Below are 25,669 nucleotides of genomic sequence, written 5' to 3'. Positions count from 1 at the left end.
TGCACGTTTACTGTACATGTGAGGACCGAGGTGACAGAAGGCACATACAGCCGAGGTCAGTAACGGGGGCGGGTGCGGTTTTTTTGAGTGATGAACTCTCCTCCATCCAAAGAGGTGAAGCTGAACTTTTGTTTCGGCTGCTGACGGGGTCACAAAGATAAACGCCCGGACGCTTTCACACATTTTCGTGTCAGAGGAGAAACTCAGAGCTGGTTGGCTCCCAAATAAGTCTGACTTTCCAATCATTGGTCTGTGGATCTGGAGGTTTTGAATTAAAACAAATACGTGGCTTTTGTTTTTTTAAAACCCACAGAGGCAGAACTTACAAGCCAACGAGCGTTTTACCGGAAAACTAGAGCGGTGAGATGAGAGCAGGACCTCAACGTGACGATTGCCGCCCTTTCAGAATAAAAGTCGGTGGGTGAAGACCTTCCTCATCGCCCCCGCCGCCCCGCCCCTTCTGACACTCACACTCTGACTGACACGTGTTCCAGAGAGCGGGCCGGTCCGGGTGCGGGTGGCGGCGCCGCAGGTGACGGGGCGCCTGCGGGTGGGGGAGTTATTGCTTTGAGCTCGTTGCCCGGGCAACTCTGGGTGCTGACGCCGCGGTTGAGGGGCCGGCGCGTGGCGGCGCGTTGGGGTGCAGAGCGCCGGGGTCGGTCCGGGGGATGTTGACGGGGCAGGAGCGGGTGCGGGCGTGTCCCTTGTGGCCGCCCGGGTGGCAGACGAGGCTGCCCACGGTGTCGACGGGCGACAGGTGGCGCTTCAGCCAGCGCTCCACCTTCTCCTCCTTGTACTTGATGGAGTACCAGGTGAGGAAGATGAAGAGGAAGCCGAAGAACTTGAGGCTGGCGGCGAGGCCGAAGTAGACGAAGCGCAGCGAGGTGACGTCGTACTCCCAGCAGGAGCCGTGGACGCCGCAGTCCTGCTGCCACAACATGCAGGTGGTGTCGATGACGGCGCCGAAGTAGATGGGCGTCGGGATGTAGGCTGAGTGGAGGAAAAAGAGAGAGATGGGGAAGAGGAAGAGAGAGGATGTGATAGAGGAAGAGGAGAGAGAAACAAGAGAAAGGAAAGTCAAGGAGGAAAAAACTCATAAACATAGAAATGACTACAGCCCAGTCTAGATCTAAATCCTGTTTACAGTTATTCAGCATCACACTTGCAGGAGAAGATGATGATGATGCTCAAACTCCAAACCTCCAGTTTGTTGTTTCTCTCTGACTGATTCAAACTGACAGGAGCTTCCTGTATCCAAACCAATCCACCTCCTTACTCCTTATTCAGGAGAACAGCCACGTTGAGGTACGTCGTCTAATTTCCTGGCGCTGAATCAGCTCGGCGGTCAGCAGTTACAGAATGTGCAGCGCATTTACAATCAGTGCGTTTAGCTGACGCTCAACTTAAAGACTGAAAAGACGAAAAGACTAGAACACTGCAAATAACTCTTAACTTTTACAAATACCGAGGAGTGAAATGTCACCTTAAAAAGTCAATAAAATAAGGAACTTTTCTGTTCTGTGCTGTAGTTTGTTTTTTACTCACCGAGAGTCCTGAGGAGGACGAACTGCATTCCCAGAGCGAACGGCCTCTCCTGCTCCGCCACCGACCTGCAACACGGACAACCACACGGGAAGGTCAAGACAAGAGGAACCTCACGACAACCAAAAACGCTTCTGGGAATATAACCGAGAACATTTTTAACCACCTGAGCGTGACGATGATGGCGGAGGGCTGGGCGCAGGCGGTGATGAGCGTGACGATGAAGAGGAAGATGAGGAAGGGGATGAGGGTGCTGCAGGCGCGGTTGCACTTCCCCGACACGGCGTATCCGTTCTCGTTCAGGTAGGTCTTCACGATGACGAGCTGCAGCTGGTTGCTGCCCTGACCGCTGGACGACGGCGTGATGACCTGGCGGCTCTGGACGCAGGCGCAGTCCGAGTAGTTCCGGATCTGAAAAGGGGGCGGAGTTTAAGATCGACTTCGAGAATCTTTAATTCTATTAAGATCTTAAAGAACGTCAGACCTATTTTTTCATCTTTTTTCACATTCATTTCATTTGCATTAAAGATTACATTACATTACATTACAGTCATTTAGCAGATAAGCTGAATATGATTTATAACTTTTTAGAGTTTATCCGTTTAGCCCCGCCTCTTACCCCGGTGCTGTCGTTGGCCACGCTGCTGCAGCCGGCCAGGCAGGGGTTAAAGTACGTGATGCCATCAGAGCCGCAGACCGGAGCGTACTCGTGGATTTTACAGCCGCAGTTCACGTTACAGCCTCCGGTCAGGTTCCTCTGGGTCATGGTGAGGGTCGGTCTGCAGAGGGGAAGCACACGGCAGCTCTTTAGCTTTTGCATTTTGTGACTGACAGTTGATTTGACTGTGAAAGAAGAATATCTTTGAAGCCTGTGCATTAACTCCCGAGATGCATTTCTTTAAGAGACCTCTAATCAACGCTCCTCAAACTGGGATTACACTGTAAAAACCTGATAAAACATTCAGCAGTTTGAAATCAGTCCACTTTCACATTCTGGGTCAGTTTTGAACAATATTCTTTTGGGATGGAGCTCCTCCACGAGCAGCTGAGGCTCATGGGTAATGTTGTATTTTGAGCCATGACAAACTTACACAAAGTTGAAACTGTGAAAACCACAAAAATGCTCAAAACGCGAATTATATTAAAAACATTATGCAAAAACTATTAAGAACTGAATCACAGTGTTCCGTTTTATAAACTTTCTGTGAAACCCTGACATCTCAAAACCTGAAAATCAAATGAACTGTATCGTTTAGTGTTTGGTGAGATTTTTTCTAAATTCTGTCATGAACTTCAGTGCTGGAAATTGGAAACTTTGACCTGCAGTTAGAGCCGGATGACAAGTCACAATACATCATCTGGAGAGCATAAATGCCTGCAGTAAATTTATTGGCAATCTATAGATTTTTCCAATTGTACACAGATCCATAAAACAACTTAAGACTGCATAGCTGAAACCAATAATAATAAAATGGAGAGCAAGCAAAACAGAGAGAACGAGTTAATCCGTAGTAAAAGTAAAACTCTTCAGTGAAAAAGGAAAGCAAAAGGATTGTTAATAAAGAAGTAAGGAGGGATGGAAAATGAAAGATAGACAATATAAGAGGAAATGAGAAAAGATAAGGGACTATGATGAGGAGAGAGGGATGTTTGAACGAGACGGGGAAAGACGAGAGACGAGGAGGAAAGAGAGCTACAAGGATAAGAGATTAGAGGGGAAGAAGAAGGGAAGAAAGAGGGGGAGATTAAAAGAGAAAAGACAGACTGGAAGAAGCAGATGAGAGAATGGAAAAAAGAACAAAAGATAATGACAAAGGGGATATTGAAAGGACAGAATGAACAGATGAATTAAAAAAAGATTTAAAAAGATCAAGAGAGGTGGGCAAAAAGAAAGACAGACGGCCTGAAACCAGAGGGAGAACACGAGAGGCAGTCGGCCAAGAGATCGTCTCTTCCAAGCCGTCCTTGGACATTTTCCCATCGCTGCCATGTAATCGCTGTCGGGGACGCTGCGTCCAAAAAGAAAAAAAAAACGCCCCCGTTTACTGGCTCGCTATCTGTTATCCTGCCGCCGATCTGAACACTGGCTTCTTCTCCCCCCCGACGTCGGTCACAGATGGGGTGATAAAAACTACGGCTGACTCCGGGAAGAGATTTAGTAGGAGGAAGGCCAAACTTGCAGTCGGCGAGCGTCTGTCTCTGAGAAGTATGAGTTTTAAAGAGGCCCTGTTTACTGCCGAGGTCACAATGAGACCCCAGAGGAGCGACCCCGACGGAGGTCATTCATCATGTCTCAAGTTTAGACTTCATACACCTGTGCCAAAGAAACAAATACCTGTATTTACCCTCAGATGGGTGTATATGTAAGCTTCAAAATATGAGATCAGGACATCAGCATTTATGCTTTTCTAGTCTCTGATCTCTGATAGTGAAACATTTTAAACAACCAATCTGCGTTTGAATTGACCGGAGGAGAACAAAGGTTTGCGTTCAAGTAAATTATGATGCGTTCAGGCTCTGTTTGGTGGAAATGAGCATTGGTAATTCTAACGCTATCATGATGTGTTCACAGGTAATCTCGTAAAATGTAGTTTTGGTGAGAAACTTGAATAAATCCAGTTGTTTGGAGTAGATACTAGGAGGAACTGAATTATTTAAGAAATAATTTGTATTATATTATGTTTGTTATGAGGAAAAAAACTTTAGGTGGCAAAACAAAGTAATAGTTAATTATAATTTTTGATGGTTTACTGACTTCAGAGTTGTTGAAATTATTTTGGTGGCAAAAACAATTGTCTGGAGCCTTGTAGACCAGCTGCTATAATCAAAACAACATCAATTATTAAACAAAAAAAAATGATCAGGGATCTCTAAAAGTTGCTCCTTTGTTTCCCTTTGTTCTGATCCGATCTGTGACAACTAGACACTTTACTGTAGTGGTGCAACGGATCATAAAACTTAGAGAAGAACTAGACTTTAGTGGATCATAATGTTTGTCTGGGTGAAAGATGCTCCTTCGTATTTATGCCAAAAGTCAATTATAGTTTTATTGTAGTTGATTATTTGTTTGCCTTTTCTGTACGACACCGAAACATGACAAAACTACAATTACCACGTCTCGTCAAGTTGCAGTTTACATCCACATACGTCCAAAATGTTGTTTTGTTTTATTAAAAATAATAATAAAGTAGTCGATGGTGGCAGCCATAGTGGGCATTGATTGTTTTAAATTTGACCCAAAACACGTGAGCTTTGGTATCAATGCCGATGAATGAAATGAAATCTGGTCTAAAGTAGGAAAGGAGTGAGTTTAACTGGATCCACATAGCAGGCTTGGACAGAGACAAAGAATACAAGAAGGAGAAACAGACTATTAATGTGCTGAGAGTACCAAGGCCACTGCTCTTTCTCCACCTGGCCTTTCTCTCTTTCAGTCTCTTTCATAATTCTGCGTTTTTCTCTGTGGGTGTGTTTTCTTCCTCCGCAGTCTGCTTATCTCTTACTTCTGTCTGCTTGTTCTCTCCTGTCTTTATCTCTACCTTCTTTCTTTTTCTTTCTGACTGTGTGTTCTGATTCGTCCTCTACAAACACATCACTGTGGAAACACCAAACACCACATTTTCGTGGTTCTTCCTCAGCGAACCCCCTCACCCCTCCTCACCCTGTGGTGTAGGGGATGTTGATTCCTCCCAGGTTGATGCTCTCGCAGCCCACGATGAACAGCGTGGAGAAGCAGAGCAGCGATACTCCGCTGCAGATCATAGCCAGCTTGGCCGACTCTCGAGCTCCAAGCTTCAGCTTCTTAATGATGTAGCCGCCCAGGACGATGCCCACGCCGGCGCTCGGCACGATAATCAAACCTGTGGGGGGGGGAGAAAGGTGAATATTAGACAAGTCAGAGAACTCTCTACTTCATACGCCACATAAATGGTGAAGCAGGAGACAGAACGGAGAAAAATGGTCCAATGAGAAAGTATCTTGACTTTGATGTCCTTTGTTTAGCTTCAAAACTTCACAAATCATTTTCTATATTTACTGTAGCCAGGTTTCTTTCCAAAGAGAAAAACGGCAAAAGACAATGCAAATGATTTCTTGTTTCCATCCTCCACCATTATGGAATTATTAGGAGTTGGTTCATTGAGATAAACGGAAGGTGGCACGAATTCTTGAGTTGGGAAAACCATTATACCACTGCAGAAGAAGAGATGACATACCTAAAAGAGCACCAGTCAAACCTCAAATGTTGAAAAACAATGTAGAAAACTCATTGGAAATATGAGATTTAGATTATATTTCATGTATTAATGTGAGGAAGGTTTCATCAGATCTGTGTGGAGCGATGAGGAGGCTGTTTTTGTCTCTTCAACGGAGCAGATCAGTGGACATGCTTCATGTACGTCATCATTTATTACTCACTAAATCTGTTTCCATTGTTCTTTGCTGCATTTTGCTTAATTCCCCAACTTTCCCACCTAAAAAGTTTTTAGTGATATTTCACGATTTATTTTAGAATTTACCGATTATTTTGCGCAAATTGAAAATGTGCATAAAAACAAATGGATGGAAACGCACCTTATTAATGAAATAACGTTGGTGTCATTCACATTGATGAGCCCAAGGAAAATTTACAACGGAGTGATTTATTGCAGCCCTGTTGTATTAGACTGGAGTTTTTTTACTCCTACAGTGTTTACGCAATGTGGGACAGTAAAAACTTAAAAACTTCCCGTTATTCAGACTCAAACGCTTAAATGAGCAACTTTTGTGGTGTTTCATATCTGTAGTGGTTTGTTTACAAGTGAAACCATCTACAAACAGTGTATAGTTTTAATATTGGATTTTATGTAGACGCCAAAGATGGCTGTCGATGTTGTTGTCAGCAGCTTGTTGACACTATAGTTCTTTTTGACATTGTTACGAAAGTCAAGCAGTTCTTCTTTTACTCTATCAGAGATTTTAATAATTCATAAATTTACTTTCAAGATCAACAAATCAAATCAGGTGTAAATTGTATAACTGTAGTCTTTGCAGCCTTCCCTGTTTATTCAATGAGAAGATAAATCCTAATCGAAATGCAGCGACACAACAACAGCCCCCTCCTTTTAGTGTGGATAAGCCAAGCAAACGTTTTGTAAGACAGAGATTATGCCAAGAGGACAATTTTTTTCTTCCTTGACTAAATGGAAAATGATTAATCTGTCTTTTCCAGGAAAAGTCTGACTGGGTAAGAATTGTCCAATCATAAGAGATGACACGACAACCGCTCATCTCCCTCTAATGAACAGAACATTATTCAAACATTGTCTACTCAGAGGCTGAGCACGGCCTCCTGCTATTGGTACAACAAATACTAAACAAGCCAGGTCACAAAACTGACTTCCAACCTTTTATTATGCTTATTCCGCCTAAAGGAATAGAACCAGAAACCCTGGCAGGTGGGTGCTAGTGCCTTGCTCTAACCGACTGAAAAACAATGGATACCACACTGGGGTCCTGTGACCTTCAGAAGTCCGTGAGCCGGTTCCCAAGGACTATTTCAAATCAACCACAAGAAGCTGGCATAACATGAAAACATGTGTGAGTGGCAGTTTAACTTCGCAGCCCACTCCACCCACAGCTGAGACGGTTATGCAACTCAACACTGACAAAAAGTATTTCGAGACAGAATTTCTTTGGACGAAATCTTATGAATGCGAGCACCACTAAAAGGCTTCCAAAACAATATAGTAGATGAAAGGTTTTTTTGTTGGATAAAATGTTTAAAAAACTTCTGCCGTCAATGAGAGAGATTTTTTGTGTGGAAGGTTCCGATGACTCACGATGCCAGCCAGTGTGACGAATCACGAGCTGCACTTTGCAATACATTTTTTTTTTTTTTTTTTTATTAACAAACTCTTGGAAATTGCATATAGCAAATAATAAAACAGTATAACCATTTTAGTTTTAATTCCAGACATCAAAAGCGCTGAATGACAGCGTCTCTTTAGTCGTACATTTTGTTGGAGAATGCATCAACTTCTTCTGGTACCAGCGAGAAAAGAAAAAGGCGCCTCATAAACTTCCAAAGACTCTTGCTATCTATTTAAGATAAACTCCTGACGGATGGAGAGATATCTTTGACAACAATGCAACTAATATGTCTGTTTTTTGTGCTATTAGATGTTATGTTATTACATTAGTGTGCCATCATTAACATGTATTAAAGCACACAATTAACAATTCAAAACCTTTTAAATGTAGACTGTGAGAGCGTGTAATGTATTAGCCTGTAAGCCTGTTTAAGCATGCGTGTGCTTGTGAGTGTGTGCAGAGTGCATTTGTGCGTGTGAGCAATGCACTGAGTGCTCCGGCTCGGTGTCCCAGGTGCCCCCTTCATTTGAAGACCAGCAGTTTCTTTATTATTAATGTGTGTTGGCCTGCAGCTCGGGGCCGAAAGCCTCTCCTGCTCTGCTCCAAGATTAAGAAAACAAAATCGAGCGGCGCTGAACAGGCAGAAATGTAAAGTCCCGGACACATTATGAATATTCTGGTCTGTCTGCGTTCTGTCTGTGCTGCTGTGGAGACTTGGAGGCGGGTTTGTGTTTAAGATGCTCAAATTCTTACCAAATGTAAGAGCTTTATGTAAAGTAAGTAGGAAAAAAACAAAAAATCTGATTAAAAAGAGGGCAAGAAGTGTAGCTAGTAATTTCCATCGCGTGATGAGGAACCTTTGCTGATTCAGCACAATGTGGAGCGTAATCCGGCTCACCGGTGTAGATGCTGGCGCTGGAGGCCGGGATGCCAAACTGGGACTCGATGAACTTGGGGATGAAGGTGATGAAAGCCGTGACTATGGCGCTTTCTGCCGTGTAGGAGAGGCTGACGAACAGGAAGGTCACGTTGCTGAGGATCCTCACTGCCGCTTTGGGCAGGTCTGAAAGACGAGGCGGAGGAGGAGGAGGAGGAGGAGGAGGAGGAGGAGGGGGAGGAGAGGAAGGTTAGACAGAGAGAAAAGTCATTATTCTTTGAAGAAATCTGTTCATGACTCTTTTAGATAATAGAAATCCCCCTTAGAGAAAAGAGCAAAAAATACTGTTTATTTATTCTTTTGTAAGAAATCTGTTCCCAACAGTGACTTCTGTCCTAAGAAGAAATGATTAGATAATATAATGATCCTTTAGAGAAAAGAGCAAAAATACTGTCAAATAGCAAAACGCCACATTAAGTGACCTAAGTGGTGAAAATAATCCCTTCTAATGTTTCAAAGTTGAGACCCAAATCAGTCGCAGTCAGTTTGAGTTAAATCTCAAACTCACTTTAAGCTCTTATTATGACTTGCAGATTAAAGAACATTCTTCCTGTTTTAGTGTGAACTCCCGAGAGACGTTGGCAAATTGAAACACTTGTTTGGAAAAGAGAGAAGCAATTATTCTAACAGTGTAACGTCATCTTGTTTGATACAATTTGACATTTATGTAAAAACAAAAAGGAGGAATGAGCTGTACTTGTTCCCTTTTGTTAAGGTTAAAGGTAATTTAGGAGCAAAAAAAAATTGGATGCGTTTATTCACTTATACAGGAGTAGGTAAAATGTTCTTTTTGCAACAATCTATTAATCTGTCGACGCTTTTTTGGGATGAGCCATTTAGTTGTTTTTCCTTTAAATGTGAGAAAAACAGTGAGAACATGTCCGTCAGAGTCTGAGATGATGTTTTCAAATGTCTTATTTTTGTGGAAACAACAATTCAAGCAAATAATCACATTGAACATTTTTGTTTAAAAATGACTCAAAACAATGAATTGATTATCAAAATGGCTGCTGATTAACGACTAATTAATGAATCGACCAATCATTGCAGTTCTACGAGTGGAGGGCAGTTTTGTTGTCAGAAGGCCAATGTGACAAATCAAATAACCTTTAAGAGAGATGTTGACCAGCTGGACTCATACATTTAGACTCTCTTATTTTAAAGAGGAGGCATCACCAGTGACATCACCAGTGACATCATCATACGCTGACACATCGCAGCATTTCCTGGTACCTTTGATGTCCTTCCCGAAGCCCATGGAGGAGGTGACGGCCTGGTTCTTGCCGTTGTTGCTCTTCTCCTTGAGGACGTCGTCGTCGCTGGACATGTCGTCCATGCTCACCTTTTTCCTCCTCTTCTTCTTCTTGTGTCGGGGCGGCAGCTTCTTGGGGAAGGTGAACATGGGGAAGATGACCAGCAGCATGGCCACGGCGCACAGCAGGAACCCGCTCCACCTTTTCACGGGAGGATCGACATGAAACACTCAAAAATACAGAAGAAATACAGAAGAAAAAGTCCGGACTTGGTATCATTTCTATCTCTCTCCGCCTCATTATTTTTGCTCACAAATAAATTAATAAAATGTTGTCAGGCTTGTGCAAAAATCACTGGTACACTCATCTGTCCGCTTCCTGCTATCATCGCCTATTATTCATGTAGGAAGCTCGTGGCTGTTGGCTCGTGAGTCACTGGTTATGAGGACGGCATCACTGAGAGCTGTAAAGAAGATGACTAACGGAATCTCTGAGACAGCAGCAGATTTACAGAGGGATAAGCGACATAAGAGAAGAGAAAACATAACCTAAACATGCATCTTGTATATTCAAAGTGATAGATTGTTAGATTGATAAACTTCCTGCATACAGTATACTTTTAAATATTGGTTGATTAATCCTCTTGATCCACTTATGATTCAATAATCACACTTTTAGCACAGAAATTAGCATATTCTGCTCTAATAGACTTACTTTAAGGCAAAGGAATGTCTCTCTTTATGTTGTATTACCCAAAGAAGTTTAGATATTACAGCTTGAGGACACAATGGGGAGAATAGTCCATTTAATACATAGTAAAAATCCCCAAATCAATCCAAAGTTAGCTTCAATTAGGACTGAGTATTCAGCTTCATTACTGACACAATCAAGCATCGTTATGTGTTGATTATATATATCAAAAGAAGGCATCAAATGTCAGATTATTACGCTTGTTAATTTGCGCTTTGATTTGATATTTTTCCTGATCGAAATCTAAGAACTCTTCCAACTTAAGCCTGTTTTATTTAGGCAAAATTCTTTAGTTACAATTAGGAAATCAGGATAACAGCTTTGTTTTTCTCAATAGATCCAATGAAAAGACCAAAACCAACAGATGTTTTACTCCTCTCTGACTTAGCCCATTTTTTCCTACTGAAAGCACAAACCCATGTATAATTCCATTCTTTTTGTAAACACACTGCATTTCCTAAAACAGCTGGTCACTGTAATCTTAAACAAACTTTACTGCGACAAAGAAAATAGTGCATTTGTTGGGGACTATTTTCAGTGGCGGATTAATCCATTGGTGAGATTGTGAGATTGTGATTGGAGCTGATTTTTCGTCTTTAAATGCTATTTGTTGACAATATGACACACAAAGAAAATCCCTGGAATTGTCCTTTTAATTTAAAAAAGTGTCAGATTTCTACTCTCCAAACTGTTCTCACCAGTTGCCGATGAAGCGGGGGTCGCTTTGATCGATGGTGACGGCGGTCTTTGGGTCCACGTAGAAGCCGATGAGGACTCCTCCCAGCAGGTAACCGGCTGCTGGACCCAGTGCTCCCATCACATACATGATGGCTGAGGAGAGGAGGGGAAGAGATGGTGATCAAACGTTTTAGCACATAAAAAAACAACACTCCTTCTCCCCATCCATTACATTCTAAATGCTTAATTCTCTTAACCAATGTGTCTGTCTGCTGTTTGGTGCTGAGCATGTTGTGTACAGTGGGTTTATCAGAGATTGTTTCCTGAAAACAGCTGCGTGTTGCTGCTGGAAAAAGACTGAGCTATTAAAAGGTAAATGTGCCATATCACCAAACCTGTGAGCTAAAGAGGCTGTGAACCTCCACATATCTGGACTATGAGGGACTCTTACAGGTGAAAGAGAGATTTAAATATCAAAAAATGTATTATTGCAGTTTTAATGAGCTCCAGACAACAACACAAAAGTCAAAAATCTGCATTTCTTTCACTTGAATCCAACATAGGGAGATACATCATAATGAGCTAAAACCTTTTTAAACTTTTTGCATTGTCCTTCCTTTTTCCCCACAGACAAAAAAAAAGGTGATCCGGAAAATACATAAAAGAGTGACTAACCGGAAGGCATGATCACTGATTTTTGCTCAGTGATTATTTGGTTGTCAATCCTAGACTGTATATAAGAAGTGAGTTTGCCGTCGCCATCTTGGATCACTGCAGATTGAGACCATAAACTCATGTTTACAATGTTTACTGAGGGAATAAATCAAGAGAGAAGTAGAGTCATTTTCTCATAGACTTCTATACAACCAGAGGAGTCGCCCCCTGGTGGACACTAGAGAGAATGCAGGTTCTTCCGCATTGGCCTCACTCAGAAGAACTGGAGGTTGCCGTCTGGTGTCATCCAGATCACTTTCCTGGACTGTCTGAATCTTATCAACATGATTTTATCAACATTTGTCAGAGAGGAACAACTGCGTGTTAACTTCTGTGTCAAAGTTGCTAATCTACCCAAACTCGACGCCTAACTTTAACCCTTACGTAACGCTTAAACTCAAACTAATCTAGCTTTACAAGCGGGGTACAAAAGGCCATGTGTGTGGGTCATGTGTGCAGATCATATGACTGTGTAATAAGGGGCCTGCTCGAGGCCGAGAATAAGATTTCTCCAATTAGAGGGAATTAACATCTTAAAGTCTTTGGCTGGAGTTGAAAGCAAAAAACACAAAATAAAAAGAATCTGGTGGCGTGACTTAAAACCTCAAAGCTGGGCCAGGCACCGGACCGGACTGAATGTTATCTAACTGTCAGGGTCCTGGGAACTCACTGGGAGCTCTGGGTTCATGTCAGCACCAGTAATCACCAATGTTGTGCTTTTCAAAATAAAATGACAAATTGTAAGTGATGCACCAACAGCTCTCACTGCTGACTGTGAGGACTAAACAACAATCGTATCTTCTGTTATTCCTGGAAATAACACACTACACTTGTTTTGTGGAAGAACTGGTACTGATTCAGTCATACTTAGAACACAAGTTAAAGTAACAGGTCATTTAAACATAGAATAATGAGCATTGTTCTTTTTTATCTTGTCTTTCTTTTACTATGTCTCTTGTGTGCACTTTACCCTATGCTGCTGTAAGCCTGCAAATTTCCCCGCTGCGGGACTAATAAAGGATTATCTTATCTTATCTTATAGAAAACTACAGAAGAGTGCATCAGCTTGTTTTGCAAGTTAATTAACCACCAAAGACGGAGAATGCAACCTAAACAAACTGACTCTCCAGATCTGTGTGCTTTAAGCAAGTTGGTAGAATACATTAGCAAGTGTCCAGATATAAAAATGTATTTGGTGGAGAAACCTAGCGTGTAATGTCACACCAGAGAGGCATTACTGGCTACAAATCACTGGGAGATCCATTTCTGTTATCTGTGATCATGTAAAGAACGTCAGACACCAGGACAGAGACTCAGAGGTTTGACTTTATTCACTTCTAAAATGGAGCTTACAGACAATCCAGTGGCAGCCAACACGTTTAATAGCTCGTAGCCATAGATTTATTTCATTTTTGTTTCATTTGTAATATATATTTGTATATATATCTTAAAATGTAGTTGTTTATGTTGTATTTCTATTTCTAAATGAAGCCAAGGAAGCTAGTAGGGAACCAAAAATGATTAAAGATTATTAGCATTATTATTAGTCTCCCAATTTAGAAGTATTGTTAGTGAACTATGTTCAAATAAACTTCTTTCAGCAGATATAGTTCCATTGAAAGCTCTTTGTCTATATTCCAAAATAAAGTGGCATCTTTTGTGTTGTATAAACATCATTATTCCCCCAAATACATTATTTTAACGATGAAATAAAACCAGAAAAGAGTGTATTATCAAAATGTTTTTGCAAATAAAGTCAGAAATAATTGCGAAAAAGAATTACATAGACGTCATGCGAGATTTTGCCCGTACAGCCCGGCCAACTGATCACTATGTTCAACTCGTATTCCTCAGTTACTCATCTGCAGAGCATCTTTTCACAGGGACGTTTTCTGACCGTCCACTCTCCCCACTACACCATTACATCATCAGACTGGGAGAGCCAGAGCCTGGGATGATAAAGCATGGCGATGGGATTGAGGGCTTGGGCTTTCCAAGGGGACCCAGCGGCATCATGGATAATCCCTCCTTATCTAGCGGGAGAAGAGGGAAAACCCTCGGCTGGTGGGCTCCCGTGTTACGCAACGTGATGCAGAGCGTCGGGCGGAGGGATTAAAAGACCGCCAGGCGGCTGGAGGTAAAAGAGGCAACGACCAGAATAAACCTGAGCAAAATAATAGATGTCCATCAACTGCCTTCATGAGAATACATTAAAGAGGGTGTGGCCCGATTTTTTTTTGAGTTTAATCAGATTTATGCAAATTTATGCCAATAAATTCAAGAGATTGTGATCCTCCGGTTCTGAGAAAGTGAAGACAACAATGAAACCTGCATTCTCTGAAATGTCCATCACCAGTTGGACACACCTTTAGAGTCTGAGGTTTAAGCTTTTGGGAACAATTTGGGGTTACCTGTCTTGCCGAATGGACCGGCTGCAACACCAGCTCCAGTGGTGAATGAACCATCTTTAATTCTATATTTTTTTTATTCCTTTATGTGCACTAGGGCTGCCCCTCCTCTAACTAGTAATTGAGTTAGTAGTAAAGGAACTTACGAGCAAATCTGTGGCAAACACAAGACTCAAAGTAGTGCTTTTGTGTGACTTTGTTTTGCAGATCTGTCGATTAAATCAACTAAATAGATTAGTCGACATAAGTCCTGCGTGTGTTCGTCGACCAATCATTTCTGTTGTCGAGGACAGCTCTACTGTGAGTCAACTTCCTATTAAAACACAGTGTTTGTACCCGCTGAATACAATGTAATAACTACTCTAATAGGCCATAAAAGCCTCTGCAGGGTTCCTCACAGTGATTATGGGCACTCCAGTGCTGCCAAGGTGTTGCGTCACCATCAAACACATAATGAAAAACCCTCTCAGGTGACACAGCCTCCGCAGTCATCCGCCTCTTTACAACCCTGATTACACGAGTCCGGAGCAGACGTTTCTCCGACACAAACGACAACACGGCTCGTAAAAAAAAAAAAAAAGAGATTGATGGCGGCTGTAAATCAGAGGGAAAGCTCATGAAATATAAATAATAAATGTAATACGTGATTTTGAAAATGACTGTGTGGCTTCAAGAGCCTCGATCTACAGGCAAAACGCTTGTAAACTATAAATCCATTTAACATAAATCAAAAGCATAAATCAGGATTGGAGTTGCCAAGTTTCTTTTTTTTTTTCACGGTCTCATTAGATCTTTGCCAGTTGAAGGATGGGGTTTGTTCGGATTTTTTAAAAAGGCTACAGAACTGCAGCTGCATTTTTAGAGAGAGAGAGAGAGAGAGAGAGAGAGAGAGCGAGAGAGAGAGAGACAAAGAGAGAGAGAGCGAGAGAGAGAGAGTCATGTGACTTATGTGTTTGGGGAGGGAGACAGACAGACAGCTGAGGTCAGGGCGGGTCAGGGCCGTGGCGAGATGGAGGGTACACAATGGACCGTTATGGCGTGACGGAGGACGCTGCCATGGCAACCTGCTGACACAGCACTGTCTCGTTACAACTTCCCCCAACGGGTGTCCAGACTCCCTGCCTCCATGAAATCTGTGGACATGTTTCTAATCTTTTTTTTCTTTAATACTTGAGTATTTTATTGATTATCTTGTTGTCTGTTTTTAATGTGCTGCTGATAGTGACTGCTAGAAAAACAAAGATGCAGCTTAACATTTGCAAGTATTACAGTCACTGAGGGATTAATCCTCTGAACCCAAAGCAGTTTTGGAGCTTTCTTGTTTTGTTGTTGTTGGTTCTGCACCACTATGGAAACAGCAGAATCATGTCTAGAAGCCTCAGATGATTATTGTTCAGTGCCATAAAGCAAATTACTTTGATCATCTATTTTACAAAAACCTTGGAAAACAATGAAATCTATATATTTAAGTGCAACTCATTTTTACAACTTCTCCTATCCTCCTATCTGTCGGTCTGAGTCGAGTTAATCATGGCTTCCTAGTTAGGTTTTTACAGGATCTGGTTAAAGCAAAAATGTTAAATCGGGTCGAGATTTTAAATGACATGTTGAATGAAATGTTTTTGGTGAAATATCACAATTTTAAGCCTTTATTTGGGCTGCTTTTTCATGACCCAAGTGTTTGTTGACCATGATGTGTTCAAGGAGCGTCAGAAAAATGAAGATCTGACTATAATAACGTTTTTTTTCCAGCATCTGTCTAGGATAATGTTAGGATAAATGGTGTAGATTGGGCAAGTGTTTGAAGAAAGCATTCTTTTCATTCCCACCAGTGGGTTTTAGGTTAGATTTAGTATCTCAGCTCCAGAAGGAAAGGGACTCACAAGAAACAAATTTTAAGGACGAATAGTCATAATCTAAAGTGGCAGAGGCCAGGATATCCAGCATTGTAGTACTCCTTATGGGTTAAGTGCCAAAAACACTGAATCTTCACTTCCTATAATGCAACTTGATAGCTTTATCGACCTTAAAAGTCCACAACCCTGATTTTTAAAGCAGGAATTCCATTAAAGAAATGAAGTCTCAAAGCCATACTAAGGAGCTATTTTCTCAAACTAAAGCAACTAAGTAAATCAACCATTATGAGTAAAATAGTAGTAGTAGTTTATGCCTGCACCCTACTATTAAATGAAAATATTCTAAATGTTTTTAAGCATACATACGCACCATGAACTTTTGCAGACAAACTCATTTTAGTTTCTGCCACATTTAGGTAAAGTTCAGTGATAAAAAGGGCCTTTTAACATCAGGATGTCCAAGAGAATAAATAAAGTTTTTGTGTAGATTGACAAATTGATGCACAACCAGTGTTTGTTTGAGTCTGCTGGGAAGGTTTAAATCTTCAAATTGTTAAGTATTTAAAAAGGAAAGAAGTAGCAGTACCTCCGTTCCAGTTTTATAGAATCATGCATCATTAAATATCACCATGCCAATTACTCATTTTGTATAATCCATAACAGAAAAGTGACCAGCAGTCAACGGTTTAGTTAAAACAACCTTGTAGATGCTGATAAAGGTTTATAACAAAAAAAACTTAAATATATTTGGCTTAGAGACAGAGAAGGACAGAATAAGGCCAGACCGAAGCCGCAACAGACCACCGCGTCCGTTTAGCTCACCGACTGGTTTGTCTTTTCTTCAAACTGGGTTTTGTGATGCAGGAAAGTAAAGTACTGAGATGAGTAATCAGCAGCTGGGTGTGAATTCAAATACCAGAAGACTATTGGTGACTAGGAACAGGAAAACCAAACTGACCTGAAAGTTCCCCACCAACAAACAATTTACAAAACAGGTAAAGTGATAAAAAAAAAATAAGAACTTAAGTTCTGAAGGACAATTCGAATCAAGTTGTGTGAAGAATTGAAAATACTCAGTAATGTACATTTCCATCCACCTTGTATACCTGCTTATACTATAAATACAACCAGCTCAAAATGCATCGGTTGTGGTTAAATGTACAACATTTTTGCTCCATCAATGGCATTAACAATCAATTATGGAAACTGTTAATGATTTCCACTTCTAATCCATTATTTGATCAATTGTTTCGGCTCTTCATGAAACTTTTTGTTGTTTATTTTGATCATAAAACAACATTTCAGGCCGACGTGCTGAACAAATACAAGTGGACCAAATTGATGCATGAATTTCTAGGGTTTTTATGTCAACAACAAATTGGACCTTTTGGGAAATGCTTTTATCCAAAGTACCTGGTAAACACCATTAGTGACCCCAGCAGGTGTTTGAACCACTAACTCTGCCAGCGTAAGTGCCTTGCTTTAACTGTTAAGCTTCGCTGCACATTTGTGATTTCCCCTTCATCTGGATTGTACCGAATAGTGTGAAGACGCTTCCACTCATGCTCTCCACATGCTCTATCAATATTTGTGAACACAAACTGTTCCCTGATGAACCAGGGAACATGATAACCAAACCTCATGGCATGATTAATTATCAAGTATTTATCATTTATGTATCGAATTATGCTTTCTATTTTGTTTAACATCAATAATTTGTGTATGATATATATTTTTTGTTTTCTTTTACATGTTCGAAATAAATTTAAATCAAATCAAATCAAATCAAAAAATGATTAGCTGCTGTGGTGGAGAGGATGAGAGGCTTTTAGGGAAATCTGAGGCTCTTCATCAGGAGAGAAAAGTCTCAATGTTCTCAATTTATGACGGTGTTTCTAGTCCTCGGCTCGCAGGTTGTGTGTTGATTGTGGCAAAATGCAGCTTGTCTTAGATATATGGAAGCAGAAAATGACATTAAGTCATTAACAGTTTAAGTTAGATGGAGATAAAATGCTCTTTGTTCCACATTTCTACTCTAAAAAGGTGAGGATTTGCCGCTTTTTCCCCGTTTAATTTCACAGAAAATCGTTGGGTTTTGGAATGTTTGTTGAACAAAAGTGACTGACTGTGAGGATAAGTCAATGCATCAACAAACAAAAAAAACAGTTGATAATGAAAAGTTGTCACCTGCAGCACAAAGTGGTTCCCTGACTTAAAAAGAAGACCTTATTTTAACCTGGTTTCCCATAATTCATAATGGTGCATAACAACATTCACAGCACGACTGCTTTAGATTGGAGAAACTCTGATGATGGCCCGGTTTAGGACCTCTGAGTCAGCGTTCATATCTCTGATTCTCTTATCACTTCATATATGCTGTAGGTCTGCTGATGTGCTTGTTGACTGCCGTCTCCCCGTTGGAAAAAACAACCAATCAGAGCTTTGTAGGCAGGATTAAGCTGGAAACACAGCTAAATCCTTGAAATATAGCGACAGAAAAGGCTGGCAGCAGGGATGAGATTGACACAGCAACAAAAGGTTGTTTTAAGTCCACTTAATCTTAAATGGACATCCTATCGTTGACGAGTAAACTGATCCTAGCAACCACGATTGAAAACCAGGATTGATTTTTGAGAAAACAGGAAATCAGAGTGCAGACATGACTTTATAACCAATCCAGAAACCCAGGTTTGGGCGGTTGCTTGAATACACTCTTAATCCCAACATAGAGTCATCGAAAAAAAGAAACATACAGAGTCACATGACAAAGCATGCCAAACACAAACTGGCGCCGTTGACGACCACATTGCGTCTCTGAGCTGGGCTGGCAAATAAAAATTTAAAGTGCCTCGCATGGGAGTCAAACAGAGCGTCTCTTATTGGGGTTACAAAGCAATATTGTGCTGAATTATTCTAATGGAGGTCTGTTACGCCTTTGGGCATGAGCTCATATGTAGGCTACCGCAAAAGCAGGGCCAAAAAGGACCAGGATGTTTTATTCCACAGCAGACAGCAAGTGGGCTGCTACCCATACTGACATTACACAGTGTGGTATTGCCATAAAATATGACCTTCCCCGCAACATTTCGGTTTTAGCAAACTCTGAGACAGACCTGATCACCGGTGTTGGACCTAACTAAGAGTGAAACCAGAACAGTCGCTATTAACACTGCCCATATGTTCAACTATCATATATGGGTGCAGCGGTCAGATTTCATACGTCTGTTCGTGAGTTTTATCATTAGAACCAGGCGGCAACCTCTGGTTCTGCCAAGTGAAGCAAATGTGGACGTGGGGGGGCGACTCCTCTGGTTGTATAGAAGTCTATGAGAAAATGACTCTACTTCTCTCTTGATTTATTCCCTCAGTAAACATTGTAAACATGAGTTTATGGTCTCAATCTCTAGTTTCAAGTCTTCTTCAATACAGCATGATGTTCATTTAGTAAATGATGCTCCATTTAGAGTCAAACAGACCATAAAGCAGGGGATGTTTTAGGGCGGGGCTACACTGTGATTGATAGGTCGCTGCCAGGAGATGTAAACGGTGTCTCTACGTCACTCCTCCACATTAAAAATATTGGTAACTTCTGTAAACTGGTAGTAAAAAGAAACAACATGGCGTCGGCCGTATTCCAAGATGGCGACAGCAAAACGCCAAACTTGAGGCTTCAAAACTGCAGTCAACAAACCAATGCGTGACGTCACGGTGACTACTCAGTCTGTGATTAGTACAAATATTTACCACCACAATTAAAAAGGTGTGAGACACATGATGTAGTTTCACAGCTGTCTTCTGTTGCATTCCCTGATAAATAACAAAGGAATAAACCCCATCTTTGTCCCGGCGTGTCGTTCTTCGAGACGGGGCAAGAACCAAACAGAATATGTTGCATTGTGTTGCTGCTGGGCTGGCCCTGCTCCCAGAGGGAACGGCCATTTGACTAAAGATTTTCTATAAAACCATCTTTAAAATCTCCCTCACAGTTAGCCTTTCATCTCCATTAGCAGCTGAGATAAACCAGAAGACACTTTTGATCTGGAAAGGGATTACCAGACAAATGGTACCGATTGATTTCGGTTTGTGTTGTGTGCTGGGCCTTTGCCTGGAAATTCCCCCTCTGCTTTTGTAAGCGCTCGATCAATCCGTGTTATTTTTTTAAAAAGTGTCTGCAAAGCAGAGGGCTAAATGAATACAGTACTGGTCAGACTGCGAGGCATTCCTGCTGAATCCTCAGCACAGCTGCAGATTTACTTAAGACATCATCTGTCTCCGTTCATCTCATGTTCTGCCACTAACGTAATAACCTAAGTAGGCTAAGTAGCATAAGAGGCCTTTATGTGTACAGTCAGCCCCTTTGTGCACACTTCATGGTCAATATCAGACACACTGTAGATCTCTAATCAGGCAAACCTGCAAAATAAATGCACCAAAATAGTTTTAAAACACCTGAAAGGCACTTTGGACAAATTGCAAACCTAAAATCTTTAAATACAATTTCTATATGCTTCTTCATGAGCAGGTTAGTCAACGGCAAAAACGCAATGCCACAAATGCTGCGAAGTTATAATGTCCAAATCCAAATGTGATCGAAATTTCCATAAAAAAAATCGGCAAAAGAAAATGTGAGTTGAATGAGTTCAAGATAAACCTGTTCTCATTCCCCAACCTGTCAAATAATGACAAATGGTCAGGACACCTTGGCGTCACTTTCTCAGACCATGACGCTCCTCTACGGTCGCACAATCGCATGCTTGACTTTCTGAATTCAAACTTAAACACTTGCTTAGATTTAGGCGACAAAACCACTTAGTTAGGTATAAGAAAAACATCATGGTTGGGTCTGTAAACTAAGTAAAACGTAAATAACATAACATAAGTGCGGAAAACACAGAACAGACATCATTAACTTCAAAACAACTAAACAACACCTTGGGACTTGAACACCGGTCTCCTGGTTGAAAGTCCTATTTCTTTCTTCAAGGTTATTTAGGTTTGCAAGATATTTGATATGAGTTGGCTCCATAATAAGTCCATTCCCGTGGTACGTTGTCAGAAAACAAAACATCAAAGTTAATAACTAAGGAAAACATGGACATTATGAAATGATATAAAGTCAATTTGGACTTATGGCAAGAAAAAGGTTGCAATTCAGCTTTCTCCATCTGATTACTTTTGGAAAATAATAACTATTACACAACTGGTTGGTGTTTTTCCAGGATACACAACAGAACTGTGATGGTTTTTGAACGAACTCTGTCCTCATTCCAGTGACTAGAGAAGCTGTCAGCTGCCATTAAACCAACCGAGCACACCAAAATGTTTCTGCAGCCAAACAGTATCTGCTATGACTGGCTGGGATACCCGGCCCTGCTCGGCTCTGCACCATCAGTTAGCGACCATAGGCACGCGAACAAATGTTTTCATTCAGCAGTCACAAAAACAACTGCATACCAGAATTTACTGGTCAAGTGGGTCTCGCCAGACAAACACTTTCTGGTTACTTGCCAAAGTGGCTGATAGAGAAGATGAAATTACGATCAACAACAATCAACGATCTTTGTTCACACAGATTCAATTTCTAAATTCTTCCACACTCCTCCACATGTTGACAAAGAAGATTTTTCCAGTGCAGGAAAATTACAGATTTATTTTATCAATGCTAGAAGAATGGCTGCAACTAACAATTGTTTTTTGTATTTGTTTAATCCATAAATCATTAAGTCTAAAAAATGCAATTTCCTAGAACCCGAGTTGACGTCTTCATTTATTCTTATTCGATATTTGAGTCAAAAGGATGTAAAACAGCTGTTGAATAACTTTCTGTCAAGGTTATATATCTGGACATGAGTAGGTTACAGACAACTCTACAGTAAAAATATATAGAACTGAAACAAGATCATGTTGGCATAGTTGTGACATTTCTGCACATTCAAGAACAAAATGTTCCTTTTCAAAATGCTCTTTTAACATTTATTAAAATACTGGATTTATCCGTTTGTTTTTTAACCTTGCTTTTTAATAGGATAAAAAAAACTAAGTGGGACTTCGGTGATTTATTATTATTATTATTATTATTATTATTATTATTATTAATAATAATAATAATAATAATAATAATAATAATAATTATTATTATTATTATTATTATTATTATTGTTCATTCCACTGTTACAGCTGATAACGATATCCCAACCGGCATCATCGTCACGGAGGCGTAGAACCCCCCCTCGAAACACTGATAGATTTGAGGGGCACTTCTTGCAGTAGTTTGCACTGTTAGCACTGTTAGCTATGAGCCGCTAGCTCGCTGTCGATGTGTTGAGAGCCGATGAGAGGAAATCGAAATGTGACCAATCTCTGGTCTTGCACCTTTAAGTATTCCCAAACTTCTAACAACTATATTTTATATTTTCAAGCGCCCTTCAGGTAACTCTGTACCACCGGCTGGCTGCTCCACTGATTGGCAAGTGGCTCTGAGCTTTTTATCGCCTTCCTACACTGTCCCAAATCCTGGTTTTCAGCATCTTAGGTGTCCACATGCTTTTGGTCGTGTAACGTACTGTAAATGTGATTTTGTTGATTTGTTTTTTATTGCAAAGGACCAATAGTCTCATGAATTTCGCTAATTGCAAAGGGTGTAAACTTATTTACCTTTTCTTACTATTGTTTTGTTGTATATGTCTTGGCTACAACCTGTCTGGACGACCCCAATGCCTTTGCAGGTGGCATCGTACCTCCAACCGGCTGCTCCACAGATCAAAGCCCCCCTCTCAACCAATGACAGGAATGCACATAACAACTTCTCCCATTCGCTCCGCCTGCCCTACTCTCTTTCATAACCTAGCTCTCATTTGTTGGCTTAATTAGGCTTTACCTTGTTTGAGTCCACTGGGGCGAGAACTTCAGGGGAAGCATGTGCAAGGGGGGGTTGGAGGCAGTTTGAAGGTCACACCGTTGACATGGCGGCCAACTTTCTGCCTATCTTGGCCTGACTGCTGACAATCCACTGGTTTCACTCAGTAACTTCGAACGCATCTTCAAACTGCCAAGCTGCAGAAATGCACACAGCTGCAAAATCTATGTGCTGTTGTAAAATGCACAGCAGTGTATCTTTGGGCTTTATTAAGCTGCAAAACCAGCTCCATAATGAAATGGTTTTCCCAGTTTGGTGTTGAGCTCTGACCTCAACCCCATCCAACACCTTCTGGGATGAACTGGAAAGCCCACTGGGAGCCAGACCGGATCACCCAACATCAATGTTGGATCCAGACGGCTACCTCAATTATGATTTCTCGTGCTTTCTGAACATGAGAAATCATAAATGCTGCTTGTTTTTACCAAAGACTCATGGACTAGTCTCCTTGACATCATCCAAAGGTTTCTGAAGAGCCGATGTGGAGCTTAGGAGTGTCTCCGGCTGAAGCCATCTTGGCAGTGACGACACAGCTAAACTCTATAAATGGTCAAAGAGGTGGATCTACGGTGGAGCTGAAATCTGGGGTTATTTGTGTCGTTTCTACTAAGCTGTAACGTAAGGCTGTGTACTGACAAGCACCTCAGGATACGAAACATATCCATCACGTGTTGACAGGAATGATTCGGGATCACATAGCAACGCTCTACAGTATACGGTCTCTTGCTTGCTAGACGCCATGTTGTGATTTTGGCCGGATCATGTGACAGGCTGGAAGATCGCTGGCCTTTAGCGTAGAAGGAAATAAGCAGAAACATCTGGCGTTACAGGAGCGGAGGAGGATGTCGTTTGACACCCACGGGAAGCTTTTTTGATATTTTTGCACAGCCCTACTGTAACGTAGCCTCTACGAAGTCGCATTTTCAGGTGCTGCATCATGCTGGATGTGAATGTCAGCTGGTCTCTATCAAGATTACAGAGAACATGAAAACAACAACAAAAGAAACTGCTGCCGTATTTCATTCAAACCAAATCGCTGCAGAACTGAAGTCACTGGTCGATCCTAAACTTGCGACATCAGCCGCTGTAGAGGGTTGGTTTGTTCCTCACACATCCACTCAAACTCTTACCTAGATACAGCGAGGCGTTCTCCTTCTTGACGTTGTCGTCCAGGTAGGTGGGCCCCAGCGTGTAGATGGGCGTGGACCCCATGCCCACCAGGATCTGAGCGATGACGAACAGCGCCACGTACAGGTTGTGCTCGTTGCCCTCCTGGTCCCGGGGGCAGGAAGTGATGTCGACGCGGTCCCTGCCGCTGGCGTTGCTGTTCATGCAGAGGCCCTCGTTGCCGGCGGACGAGTTGACCTCCTTGATCTGGTAGGGCGGGGAGATGAAGTGAGGTAAGGAGAAGAGGGCGGCGCCCACGGCGATGAAAATGCCGCCCACCGCCAGCCAGCGAGGCCTCTGGCCACGCCCACCGAAGTAGCTGATGAAGACGACCACCAGGAGGCTCCCTATGTCGAAACAGCTGACGAGGAGGCCCGACTCGGAGCTCCTCAGGCTGTACCGCTTCTCGATGGTGGTGATGACGCTGCTGAGGTAGCCGGACACCATGAGCGACTGGATGAAGGTCAGGTAGCACATGCAGAACAGGAAGCAGCGAGAGTCCTGTATGATAACGCTCAGGTACTTCCTACTGGGCAGACGTATCCGAGCCAGCCTGGAGGCGAAAATCCCCGGCGGCTTCCTCCTTGCCATGTTTTTACTCCTACGGATCTCCGTGTTCTCCATGTACGAGCTCGGCCTGTTCAGCGCCGACTTCCCCGGCTTGGGCTGGTAGTTTGTCTTGGTCGGGGACTCGGCCTGAAAGGACTCGGTCTTGGCTGAGAGCTGGATGAACTCTGCGCTCTCTTCCGCCGCTATGGACGCAGAACTAGCCAGTAGTGTTTCCTCTTGAGGCGCTTCTTCGTTTAGAACAGGCAAACTTTTACATTTGAAGTCCGTGCCAGGTTCCTCTGGCTCGCTGGAAAGCCCGTCCTCCTTCTGAAGGGACTCGGACAACTCCGCTTCCTCGCGGTCGGCCATTATTTCCAGTCAAAACCTTCCTTTCTTTTTAAAAGGCTTTCAGAAAAACAAACCAAGCCTACATTCACAGTTCAGGGGCTGCTGCCCATTACATTTATTATTAATAGGGTACATGTGGCTCCCGCAAATACAGTCTGGCACACAGAGATGCCCCCCAAAAAAACAAAAAAAAAAGCAACAATGTTAACCAAAAAGATGAGATGTTGACTCACAGCTTCTGCTTATCTGCAGCACAGACCGGACAGCCTCTCGGTTATCTTGTCATGCACACTTGCCTTCCAAACCACCATCTGATCCAGAGGTGGGAGACCGGCTCAGGCCTCCTCAGCTCAAACCCGCCGGGCTCGAGGGCCAAGGATCCCTGCAGATGCACAACATTTCCACTCGATGGCTTTTATCAACTGGACCTTGCTGCTGCTGCTGCTGCTCCTCTGCATTCAGGGATGAAATGAACTTGCCGAGCATGCGCAGCATCCCTGACACCCCTGTCAATGAAGAGCACACAGTTACAATGGCACATCTTTTGGTTGCATTAGATGATGATGATGATGATGATGATGATGATCCTCCCCAAGTCAAGGGCATCACCCACACACACACACACACACACACACACACACACACACACAGCTGTCCTCCCAGCAGGCGAGGCTGTCATTTAGTGATTATTATATTTCTGT

At 42.1% G+C, this 25,669-nt stretch overlaps 1 protein-coding gene across 1 annotated transcript; it reads right to left on the bottom strand.

Moving 5' to 3' along the window:
• Positions 1-392: 392 nt before the first annotated feature.
• On the bottom strand, positions 393-24,992 carry LOC129112325 (solute carrier organic anion transporter family member 5A1-like). Its single transcript, XM_054624379.1, is given in 10 exon segments — positions 393-616; positions 619-990; positions 1,546-1,610; positions 1,709-1,953; positions 2,162-2,321; positions 5,204-5,402; positions 8,291-8,455; positions 9,563-9,783; positions 11,031-11,163; positions 24,035-24,992. Coding segments are annotated over 10 exon segments (2,664 nt in total). The 5' UTR covers positions 24,990-24,992; the 3' UTR covers positions 393-467.
• Positions 24,993-25,669: the final 677 nt, after the last annotated feature.

This window comes from Anoplopoma fimbria, chromosome 3 (assembly GCF_027596085.1).
Source record: "Anoplopoma fimbria isolate UVic2021 breed Golden Eagle Sablefish chromosome 3, Afim_UVic_2022, whole genome shotgun sequence".
NCBI lineage: Eukaryota > Metazoa > Chordata > Actinopteri > Perciformes > Anoplopomatidae > Anoplopoma > Anoplopoma fimbria.
The sequence above is the reverse complement of the archived record's forward strand: the minus strand, read 5'-3'. Positions and strand labels throughout refer to the sequence as shown.